This window comes from Telopea speciosissima, chromosome 3 (genome assembly GCF_018873765.1).
Source record: "Telopea speciosissima isolate NSW1024214 ecotype Mountain lineage chromosome 3, Tspe_v1, whole genome shotgun sequence".
NCBI classification, from domain to species: Eukaryota; Viridiplantae; Streptophyta; class Magnoliopsida; order Proteales; family Proteaceae; genus Telopea; species Telopea speciosissima.
This window is the reverse complement of record NC_057918.1, coordinates 12,125,865-12,137,995: the sequence shown is the minus strand read 5'-3', so window position 1 is coordinate 12,137,995 and position 12,131 is coordinate 12,125,865. Positions and strand designations below refer to the sequence as shown.

The window sequence follows — 12,131 nt, the reverse complement described above, 5'->3', positions numbered from 1 at the left end:
TCATATTTCTAGCTCCTCCTCCTCCTTTGCGGTTGCCCCCTAGTCTATCGATCATCATTTATACTGATGCAACTCTGTCTGTGAGACCAAAAGCTTGGTTGTCTTGGTTGTCTTGCACTAAATGCTAACCCCGAAAGCTTCTCTTCATCACCACATTTCTATATTCCCAAGTTTTGCTGTTGTTGGGGAAGCCTTGGCCTTCAAGACGGCTCGCCAATTTTCCCTTCTTGCATGTCATCATCCATTTCGATTCTCAGGTCCTGATTGGATGCCTCTATGACTACTGTTTAATCCAACCTCCATCTACAATATCTATAATTGTTCACGATATTAAGTTTTTTTAGACCATTTTTGAGGTTTTCCTTTTACAACATGAATATAGGTCAGGAAATGTGTTTGTCTACTCTATTTCTCTTTTCCTCACAACCTCTTACAATTGCCAAGATGTTTAAGGCAATTCAACAAAATTTCATTCATCTTCGAAACAAATCTTATCATTGCCTGATGAGTTAAACGTTATCCCCTGTACAAAGGTGTTTGCAAAAAAATAAAATAAAAATTATCAATCCATATTATTTCTAAGCATCTAATTATCAAAAATTTTTAATCATCTTTAAAAATAATTATCTAAATTTCTCAATCATCTTTTAAAAAAAGGACATATCTAATGCACAAGGCTCCCTCCCGCCTCTACAAGGTCTAGGAATGGTCATAATGACTGCAACTTTAACACTACTTTCACAAAAAGATTATTTCCTAACTCGAATCCGAAACCTCTTAGTCACAATGGAAACACCTTACTGTAGCATCAAGGTCCGCCTTCTTCGCATACAATATATATATATTTTTTTTTGTTTTTTTGGGGTAAAGTCAGTCCTACATGACAAATTAGCTACTTATGTTAGTAAAGGCTGAGCGCGTGCTGAATTTTCTTTCTTCCAATAAAATAAATAAAAAGGAAAGGCTAACGCATAACTCCCAGAAATTGGAAATGAAGCCCAGAAAGGAAGGGAGAAAGAGAAGTGCTTCATCTCCAAGCAGGGACCGGACGGTCGATTCGTTTGGGTTCGAGCCAAGGCCACCTAGTGGGTCTCGCTTTTCTAGGGGTTCTCGTTCCCCTACCGCGTCCCTTCTTGACACTGATTTTGTGTGCGAAGACATTGATGGCTTCGCAGGTCTCCGAATCTCACCTGATGACAATACCAACCCTAATCCCAATCCAAGAAGCTTCCCTTACAATGTCAAGCTGCAGTGCTGGGAGAAGGCGGAGAAGCTCAAAGGCCGGGATCCCGATCGTTGGAGGCGGGACGCGCTCGGCAATGTCGTCTTTCGGAAGTTAGTTGGATGCCCTGGTTGTCTCTGCCATGATTATGATCACATTGTTCCCTATTCCAAGGTATGATCGTTTATATTTAAATTCCTTTTTTCTATCTGTTTGTGTCTTTTTGAAGAGCTCTGCGAACTAGTTTGCTTTGTTCCAGAATCGATTGGCTCACTTTCGTTCATTTCGTAATTCAGTAGTTTATGTTGTTGGACTTTGTAAGCTTTTTTTGAAATGGGGTATATATAATTACTGTTTACTTCAGGAAGAGACATGATATGTTAGCTATGTTACTCTTTCTAGTTGCATTTTGATTGGAAGGATGAAATTGACTTACCATTTTAGTGCTATAGTGGATAATTTCGGGTCTTCCACGAAACAAGCGAATATCATTGCGATAAATTGCAAAGGTAGAATGGGTAGTGACAGTTCACTTGTTACAGTTGAGGTCCCAGTTGTTCCCATATGAATTTGATAAGGGGATGAGCTGTGTTCAGCTGGTTTCCTTTACGATTCGGGTGTGCTATTCAACGGTTTTCCTTTCTATTTAAGTATTCAAGTTGTTCACATTTACATGGCTCTGATACCATAAAGCTCCGAGGATGAAATACAATTGACAAATAAAAAAGAAGATTGTAATTGCAAATGTAGGAAACAAAACAAAAATTGTAAATAAAGTAAAAACTTGTTAAAAGTTAGATGGGGTTAGATGAAGTTAGTATGATCCCAGAATTTAGATCCACTTGGCATAGCCATGGCGGTGTTTTGTAAAATTAGAGTTCAAATCCACGGTCTGGACCAACATGGTGTTCTGCTGGTTAACCAAGATGAGGAAGACATGGTAAATGAAATTTAAACTATGAAAGGAAAACTCCTTTGTTTGATTATGAGGTTGTGGTGTGAGACACCTTTGAAGGTATTACAAGAAGACTTGAGAATAGGAGGAAGGAGAGAAGGATAGAGAAAGGTTTGTGATCACACTCTTTTTCATCTCACACTTTATTTACAAAATTCTCTCAAGACGGAGCTTCTCACTTGTAGTTCTCTCTTGTCAAGCTTGAGCTCAAGTGAAACAATTCCTTGGACGCCTTGGACACCTTGGTGGTGACTCCTTGCATCTAGACCCCCTCCAATGCCTTGTGTTGCCTAGATGCCGTAACAACTATGATTTGCAGTGCCAAGTGATGGTGTGGTGTTTGTGTGTGCATGGTGATTGTGGTGTGTGTTCATTTTTTTCTTTAAAAAAGAACTTGCTAAGGAGAATGTGATCCCATAGTAGTCATCCTCATTGCTTTATAGATAATTGGTGGGATCCTCACTGTCCGTCATTTGCTCTGTATGAGTGCTATTGCCTCCTTTAGTTGGTCCATTATTCTTGTTCTCGTCTTTGTCCAACCTCATGAGTGTTTCTTGGTGATACAACTGATTATATAATTTTCTCACTCAGGATGGGCAGTGATTGCCCTTGTGGTTTTGTTGCCTTTATCAAATTTAAGGTACTTATAAGATCAGTTGCTTTTATTTGGTCTTCGATAATTCTTTTGGGCGGGGGGGGGGAGAAATGGGAATATTTTTCTGTTGTTTCTTCAGGAAGGTGCTCATTTCATAATTTATCCTTGATTATATGGTGCAGAATTAACAGTGCTTTTGTGAATGGTGATGTTGGGATTTTCTTTTTGTATCTGTGAAGTTGTCTGTGCTTTGATGCTTGTTTTTGGGAAGAGAATCGAGAAAGCATAGTTTTGTATTTCATCCAAATAAGAAAGGATCACTTCATTAGACTTTTTTGGATTAGTTGTTTCTTTATTTAATAGGGAGCATGTTGGAGAGATCAGGCTAACTTTTATTTGATGCTTATTAGTATAGAATCCTCAAGGTTTGGTCTTTCGGAAATCTTTTGCTCTTCCCGGGTATGTCAGCCATAGGTTCCCCCCCCCCCCTCCCTTGGGCTTTTTTCTTTCTTGCTGTTTTGATAACTCTTTGATCACTGGTCTTATTGTAGGTTCCTCATCAGTAAGCAAACTAGTACTGCCCATTTATCATATACTTTGTGTTTTAATGTGGAGAAAATTACTTGGACACCACCTAGACTATGGCCATTTTGCTTACTATCCCCAACTTTTCAAACAATTACTTGAACACCCCCTGCATTTTACTATTTCTTTCAAGTAGGTCCTGTCCGTTAGTTTAGTGATGATGTCATCAGTTAAATTTTTTGTAATGCCTAAACTACCCTTAAAGGGTAGTGAAGTGACCCTTTTACCCTCTTCCTCCTTCTTCCTACAACCCAATTTCAGATTCAAACCCTAATCGATTTCAGAAAAAATTCTTTTTTCTTAAACAAATTTCAAATCAAAATAACCCAAAACCCTTAATCGATTTCAGATTTAAACCCTAATAAATCTCTTTCATGGCTGATTCAAGTACAAAATAGGATTTCAGATTTAAACCCTCATTAGGATGATTCCATTTAGGAAGACAAATTTCTGATTTTCGTCTTCCTCTTCTTCTTCTTTCTGCACTTTGAATTCCTCTTTCTTTTAAGAGAACCCACCCCATTGTTTCAATTTGGTGATTCTGTTCTTCATTGATTTTTCTGCAAATCAAAGAAATGGACTTGGGAATTGGGATTAACCAAGTTGTATCCATCATCTTTCCTCTTTTTTTTTGGGTTGAAAAGTTGTATCTATCATCAAGGAAAGTATATTTATAGAGTAATTGGGTCTGAGATTGGTGGGTTTTATGATTGTGATTATGTTGAGTTGTTAATATAGATTTATGAATGTATGATGTTGATGATGACCTTCGTACTCTATATTTTTTTTTAATGGGTACTGAAGGAAGAGAATAAATTGTTGTTTTGTATCAATTTCAATTGTTATCCAAGCTTCTCTGCTTCCCAGTTATTTATTTAGTTCTTTGCCTTCTGAAAGTAATCCGTGAAGATCAGAGTATGAAAAACTTTTCATTTCTTTTCTGTTCTGTTTTTCTTCTGGGCTCTTAGTACAGAGCAAGAAGGAGAACAGTAGCTTAGTTTCAGAGTAAACAACAAGACTCCTGCAATGGCGCTAACCCGTCACATTCATGCAAAGAGGCAAAAAGTTGAAAAAAACCTAAATCTCTCCGCTTAAAAGCCATCAATTAAATGCTTTGCTTGCTATAAGAAGAAGGAGGAGGAGGAGGAGGAGAAGGGGGGTTGCAGGAAGAAGAAGGAGAAGGAGGAGGAGAAGGGGGGTTGCAGGAAGAAGGAGGAGGAGAAGGAGGGTAAATCTGTCAATTTCACTGTTTTCTATTGAATATGTGATAAGGGTAAAATGGACTTTTCCATTCGACCACTAACAGCAAACTAACACCGTCAGGTTTCAGTGGGTGTCAGGTAATTGTTTGAAAAGTTGGGAATAGTAAGCAAAATGGCCATAGTCTAGGGGGTGTCCAAGTAATTTTCTCTTTAATGTATTAATGTGCCTCAAGTAGTGACTTTGGGATTGGATACTTTATTCAAACTCTACTTTTGATGTGTTGCTGTCAAGACAAGTGACCTTTGCCCTTACAATTTTCCCATAACTAAACCATGTACAAGGATTACTTTTGCTTCTGCTTTTTCCTGCTTATGTTTGAGTTTTATTTTCCTATATATGATACAGTAGGGAGCCCTATTAAATAAGTCTACTTCTAGTTTATTTTTAAAGACGATATGATTGGTCTAGTTGGCCACCATAATTAATAGTTACCTACCAACCTGCCACTTGCATTCTCTTTCCTCCTTAAATTGAGTGCTTTAGTAATCTTGATCATTTCAAGCCATTGTTCGAATGGCTGATTGAGGGTATTTCTCTAATTTTCCCATTTCAGGGGGGCAAGAGCACTTTGGAGAATTGCCAGGTTTTACAGGTTTGTATGAAATCTTGACTTGTAGGCTGTAGCATCTGGGAATTTTCTTTTGCAATTTAATTACTAATGCTTTGAACTTTTATCTCAGTTTCTAGATGAACATTTCACTTTTCTTTTTTGTTGCTACATGAAGTTTTGCTTCTGACATTATGAAGGATGATTTATCGCCTACTAATTTGACTATGGTATAGTAGAACTATTACTTGTAAAACACAGCTTCTTTTCGTCTCAAACTTGTATTGAATGGTTGCTTCATTTAATGGCATTGATAATTGAGCTTAAACATCTCTTTTTTTTTCTTTTGTTGGAAGAGCTAGAGGGTCTCAGTGATGGGAACCCTCCACTTGTGCGAATGCCTCTGCATATTTACCCAATGGCTACCATTATGCCCTTCTTCAACAATACTTTTTGTATTTATTCACATAAAAAAAATTTGTACGTAAAAATCTGAGTCTTTCATTAAGATTCTGATCATCTGATGTCTACCCAATAACAACTTGCAGCAAGGGCAATGGTTTTGTAACACAGTGTGCAGTTAGCCAGTATACATCCGTTTAGATGTTGAATGCTGCCTCTATAATGGACATTGAACAATCCAATATGATCATAACAAATACTGTTTTGGCTCCTCCTAAAATAGATTCTTATCAGATGACCCTAGCAATTGCTCCACGCCTCTCTTTCATCATTTTTCAATGATTGCAATTATTTGGTGGGTTTGAACCATCTATATGTCTGTCCAGGAGATTTTTGAGTTGAGATCCTTTCATGGGAAAACTTCGATTGCTTTGCATGTGTCTGTCATATCAACAAGTTAGACCGACTGTAAATGACTGAATATTGAGTCAATGCTGGACTTATACTCTCTGGCTAGTTGCTCTAGGTGAGATGCTATTGAGCTTTTTCTACTTGTAGTTTATGAAGGTAGGTCTTGCTATCTTCTTTTTCTTGTCTTCAAGCAGATGCATTTTTACAATACCTGAACTGCCTTCTGGATACATTTTTATCTCTCGATAACACTATTGAACCTTAAGTGGTTGCTGATGTCAGTATTACTCAGTTAAATTGAGTACATAAAGGCGCGTTGGTTGGTTCATTATCAATACATATGGTCTCATAACAATGTCTTTCGGATGATGGCTATCATGCCTCTGCTAAACAAACTGGTTCACAACTCTTTGTGGAACAGGCTTCAGTTAACCGATCCAAGGGGAATAAAACTGAGATATCCAGAGCTGATCTCATACAGAAGAGTTCTTACTGTCGTGTATCTGGTACTCTGAAACACTCTTTTTCTTTTTTTTTTTATTGTGTGTTTTTTTTACCTGGTGAAACTCTCAGAACATTCAAAATCAAAGAAAGCTTTCCCATCCCATTTGATTTTGAACATTGTTGCTAGAAAAAAATTCCATTAACCCATTAATTTGTAGTCAGTAGTCTTGTCTTGATCATCGCTGTTTGGCTTTGGAATACAGGTCGGGACATGGATCTTCTTGAACTATCTGCGTATGGCAATGTTCGTCGTGGTCAAGATTCAGGAGGTTGTAGCATCCAATGACCAAGGAGAGACAGCATCATCATGCTCAATCTTTTTTGTATCAAATGATGATCCAAGATTCCAGATCCTAATCTGTTAAGCAACTTGGTGAACTGGGTCAGCTTTCATTAGATTAAGGTGAGGCTTTGAGCTTAATAAAAGCTGATATGATGCTAAGATGCTGTATGGCTTATGAACTGCATAGCAAAATGTGGTACCCTGAAGGAATTTTTTATTCTGACCAACAGTCATAACTATTTGATTTTTAACCACCTTTGGGTTTCTGTAAGTCAGAGGACACCTCCAACTACTCGTATTCACGAAAATATTACTTGCAGGAATGTATATAGCACATTCAATAGTTATATCTTCCATGTGACCATCTCTCCCTTTTCGTACATACACTCAGCCATGCATACATACACAGCTTTATTTTCTTTATTAATATAACAGCATGGGAAAATGGTTACTTACATGCCTGTCATGGGAACCTTTCCCATTTAGCTATGTGGATAGATGATGTTGACATTTTGACAATTGGATAGAGAAGTCATGGTATGGATTTGTTGCTTGTTTCACAATTGGATAGAGAAGTCATGGTATGGATTAGTCGAGTGTCAAATTTCAGAGTAATTCATTCCAATTCTTTCCCATGTATAGACATACATCCCAATGTATGTTCATGCATGTTTTCAGTATTCCCAACCACTATTGTGCACTCTCCCATATCCTTGGATTCATTAAACCATGGCTGCCATTGTCTCTTCTGAAGAGATTCGTTGAGTGCAAACAGATAGGTTTTGGTGTAATGGTAGTTCTCTTCACCCACGGTGAAGGAGATCTTCCTTCATTCGTACCCATCGTTACCATGGGATGACTTTCTCTAGCGTATACAGAGAATTTTTCCCCAAGTATTCAACACATGGTTTAAGACTTAGAACCAGGCACTGGATTGTTCTCCATTGATTCAGATCTGATTCCAATTTGAAACAATCAGAATTCTTTTTTCAAAATTAAAAAAACTACGGATTGGGTACAGTGGATTTTGATTCAAATCAGTTGATTCCGATTTTTAACACCATGGTTTCACGTTAGTACTTCTTGTGGGAAGTTTTGATTTTTTGATTCGCAATGGGAGAAAGAGTTCATACTGTGTGCAGCTTACAGAGTGGAGTGCAAACCAGGGAGATATTACAAAGAGTTCATAATATTTGGAGATTAAGCGTGTGAGAGCAAACCCAGAGAGATAATGAAAGTCCTGTTTGATTAGAAAGTGAGGCAAAGGAAGCTAAACTGAAATGGAAAAATTACTTCCCATAGGATATTTGGTTGGAAGTGAACTTTAACCCACTTCACCTCTAACCAAATGACCCCTTAATTTTGGCCATTGGACCTGTCACTGTTGGAAGTTCATGAAGTCAATGCCCATGTAGCCTGTTTCCATTTTCCATTTGTCTCAAAAAAGGATATGGATTGGGCACATGGGTTACTCGAATAAGTGAGTTAGTTGGTTTGGATTGGAATCGGCTGTGATCGATCTTGATTTTGACTGATCTGACACGGCCGATTCAGACCCATAAATCTTAGAAACTTCCTGTTTTGTTTTGGATTTGAGGATCAATTCTAGGGATGTTGGGGACTGGTTTCGGTCAATTCTGATCCCAATAGACACGAACCAATTCCATCTCTAATTCTGCGGTTTAAAATCCTGGTTGGGCAGGGTCAGACCGGCTTCCACCCACAAAGTATATACCAAGTCAAAAAAGTGAAAATGGGCCACTACGAATCTGCTTCAAATTCCAAATAGGAACTAAAAGTTGAAACAAGAAAAGACCTCTCTGGGGATTCCAGGGTTAAATTCAGCAATGGTGATACATAAAATCACATCCAGGACAAAACCAAAATTAAAACAAGTGACCAAACAGTGATGAAATATAACAAGTAACATGTTCAGATATATTAATGGAAGGCACTGAAAGACTATCTTTATTTTTGCCTCAAATTAACCAGAACCTTGTGGAGGAGCAGGGGAAGGAGGGATAGTCAGATATCCATTTCTTGGGTTTGTGTTCGCCTTTGGTTCCGAGTAATCCATCACTTCTATCATCGCCCTTCCCTGAAATTGATAACACCCAAGAAGAAAATTTAAAGATAATCACAAGTTCAGATATTATGCACATTAAACAGACTTGAAAAGAGGAAATAAAAGAGAGGGCAAAAACAATTAAACAAACCCACCTGGTTTAGTAGAAGAGATTCTTTCTCCAAAAACCTTACTTTTCTCCCGGTTCCTGCAAATAGTGAAACGACTGGAAAGTATTAGGCATAAATTTAAGAAACTAGAAACAACAAACCCAATAGGTTTGATATGAAACTAATTGAAAACCTTGAGAGTGTAAGAGAGCCAGAACAGTTATGATAATTAGCGCAACAGAGTGACAGTAGGAGCGACCCATCGTTTCTTAATTTTTGGCTTCGGATCTGCTCTTTCGGGGCTTTATTCCGTATTTATACGAGTAGAGAGAGAGGTGGGTATCTTAAGAATACAAATCATGTGAGTCCAAAAACCGCTCTTCTTTGGTTCTACAAAACGGCTTTTTTCTAATGTCAATCATCTGCTTGATTAAATGCCTTTGTATAATCAAATAACCCCAATCCTCATTAACTACCATATTCTTATTAGTAAGTCAGCTCTTCGAAGTTAGAACTTGAAATACAATGTGTGATCTCTTTTTTCGGTGATAGAATGTTGTCTGGGCTTCTAGAGTCTGCACATGTGCCTTGACCAATGAGAGTGCACGCACAAACGTAGACTTGAGAAAGATTTCCATCTTTTTATGAGGGACAGGACGGTTCTATATCTAATCACAGGAACAAGTATCGTTTTTCTTTTCATTTTTTATTCTTGCCTTGGATCAACTCATAATTCTGACATATAAACCCACTTGAGTTGTTCTTTAAACCATACTACACGACTACCTCCTACCTGGATTCCAGTTTAATTAAAAGCTGTAAGCAAAGATAACTATTAATCTTGACAACTTCGTTTTTAATTGATTCATGTTTATTCTTTTGATGAAACTGAGGTATGATGCAATCTAAAAAAGCCCAAATCAGTTGGAGATAATAAATGTTAAACCCAAGAAGAAATGTAAATCGATCCATTATCGGATAGAATAAAAATTTTAAAAAAAATTAAAAAAAAAAAAGAGAATAAAAACTAGTCCAGGTTTTGTTGGATCCCGATTCTTACCAGTTCTCGTTCCTAAGTAAAGTTTCCATTAGTTAGTAGTTAGTCTAAAACGTTATAAAATATGAAAGAGAGCTGTCAACTATAATGTTATTTAACAAAGCCAAAGCCATCAATTAATCTCCATTATATGACTTGATCTACTTTCACACACCAACCAACCACTAATCTATAAAAACTCCCTCGATTTTCTAACTCTTTAACTCATAATATATACATTTAGCATTCAACTGGGGATGGGTATGGAATGATGGATAAGCAAACCCCATCCACAAGATCTGAAATTGCAGCTTTTGAGTGACCCAAAAAGATTGGATGATCGATCACTTGCACACTTGCACTGTACTGCATGTGCTGTATAACCAATAGTATTTATTTATGAAGTGCTTAATTACTTTGTTAAGACAAAATAGAGAGAGAAAATATCTAATCTATCTTTAGATTTTCTTAAGAAGTACTACTAAATTTGCATTTCCATTGCTTCTTATAGTATAGACGATGACGGTGTTGATGACCATAACTTTTTCTTTTTAAATAATAATAATATTGAGAAATGCTGGTAGCACTAAGTAGTAAGAATGGAGTAGTGGTGGGTCCATTTTCAAATCTGTCTGTTCTGTATGTAAGCTGATACATAGCTTTTAAAAATATGAATATAAAAAACCAGGTATGAAATGACTGTCCTGTCTCTTGTGAAATGAAAAAATCCCATCTTTATTGGATGTTTTTGCACGCATTCACTCCCTATGTCGATGGAGGGACCACACAGCCTAACAGTTGCCTGCTCTCATATAAAAAAAATCTAAATTTTTCTATCTTCATATAGATAGAAGTTCACTTCGTAGAAGTGACTTGTTCATTGTGCTAGCATTCTTCAATTATGTACATATAGTCAATGAAAGTACGTATAGAAATGAAGTCAAAATTAATAATTCATCAAATCTTAAGCGAGATAGTCGATACCATAAATGCACCTCGCTATCATGTAGGCAAGTATTCATATATATATATATATATATACCACCCTACTGACCTACTCCTTGGGTAGAGGAAAACTTTCTCTTAAAAAGTCTAAATTTCTATATTAATCAAACAAATACTTTGGTAAACATACAATAGAAGAAAAATGTTTATTGAATATTTAGGGGACGACATGCTTATGCAGCTTTGGTTTTGACAAAATTTACATTTCTATCATCATGGCCATTATTTTCTTTTCACCCACATGAAGAGAGAGAGAGAGAATCTCTTCACTCATGGGTTCTAATGCTTAACGTTTGGATGGGACTCCTAGAATAATGAAAAGGGTGTTTGGGGTTTCATTAATAGGGGTTGGGAGTAACGATGAAATCTTAGTGGTGAGTGAAGAGATCTCACAAGTGAATGAACACTTTTCCCAGATAATTTTGTCTCCTCCAATGGGTCATTTGATAAATTGTTATGCAGCAAAATTGATCTGTTTAGTAATGATATAGTTTTATGACCTGAGACATATCACAAACCATTGTGAGCTGAAGAGCAAAATTAATTCAAAAGGGAAAGAGGAGGCTACACCTATGACCTACCCACTAAATCTATATTGGAAAACGAGTACGATCCCTAAGTTGGGCTTATGATCCAATTTGAATGGGCTTGACCCACCACAGATGACCCTGGTTTACAAAATACAAAGCAACCATCATCCTTTGAGGGTTGGGCCCAATCCCATTTCGTTGAAGAAAATTGAGAAGGTGGGGGAGAGAGAGAGAGAGAGAGAGAGTTCAGGCTGTGAGGTATTAAGTTTGGCCAATTGTATTAGTTTCATGGAAACACCAAAGGTTCATCAAATTGTAGAATCTTCTAACCTCCCCTTTCTCCCAACGAGGAAAGGGGGAGGGGGTGGTTGGGGTTGAATATATAGGATCGATTTAGCCTTGGTTGATCTCGCCGAACCCGTATGTGTTTATGTAAGTCTTATTGTAATGTGTTTGTCTGGAAATATACGTACTCATATTTTTCTACTACGATTTGCATATCGTGTCATTGCTTGTTGCCCTGCTTTTATTTGTCTAGATGGAGTTTGATCGAGTTTAAGTGCTTGAAAAGTGTATCTAGCTACCAAAAGTTCAAAACAAATACGATTGTCTCAATAA

General features: G+C 37.2%; 1 protein-coding gene and 1 long non-coding RNA gene across 2 annotated transcripts; one reads left to right on the top strand and one right to left on the bottom strand.

Annotated features, from left to right (window-relative positions):
• The first annotated feature begins 982 nt into the window (after positions 1-982).
• LOC122654706 lies at positions 983-7,147 on the top strand. The gene is made up of 4 exons (XM_043848919.1): positions 983-1,396; positions 5,174-5,212; positions 6,402-6,486; positions 6,688-7,147. Exons 1-4 carry the CDS (start codon positions 992-994, stop codon positions 6,768-6,770), a joined length of 612 nt encoding a protein of 203 aa, XP_043704854.1. The 5' UTR covers positions 983-991; the 3' UTR covers positions 6,771-7,147.
• A 1,562-nt stretch (positions 7,148-8,709) lies between these two features.
• Positions 8,710-9,188, bottom strand: LOC122654708. The gene is made up of 3 exons (XR_006331955.1): positions 9,136-9,188; positions 8,988-9,040; positions 8,710-8,865 (listed from the first exon to the last, which is right to left on the bottom strand). It is a non-coding gene; the product is annotated as an uncharacterized LOC122654708 (long non-coding RNA).
• Between the last annotated feature and the right edge of the window lie 2,943 nt (positions 9,189-12,131).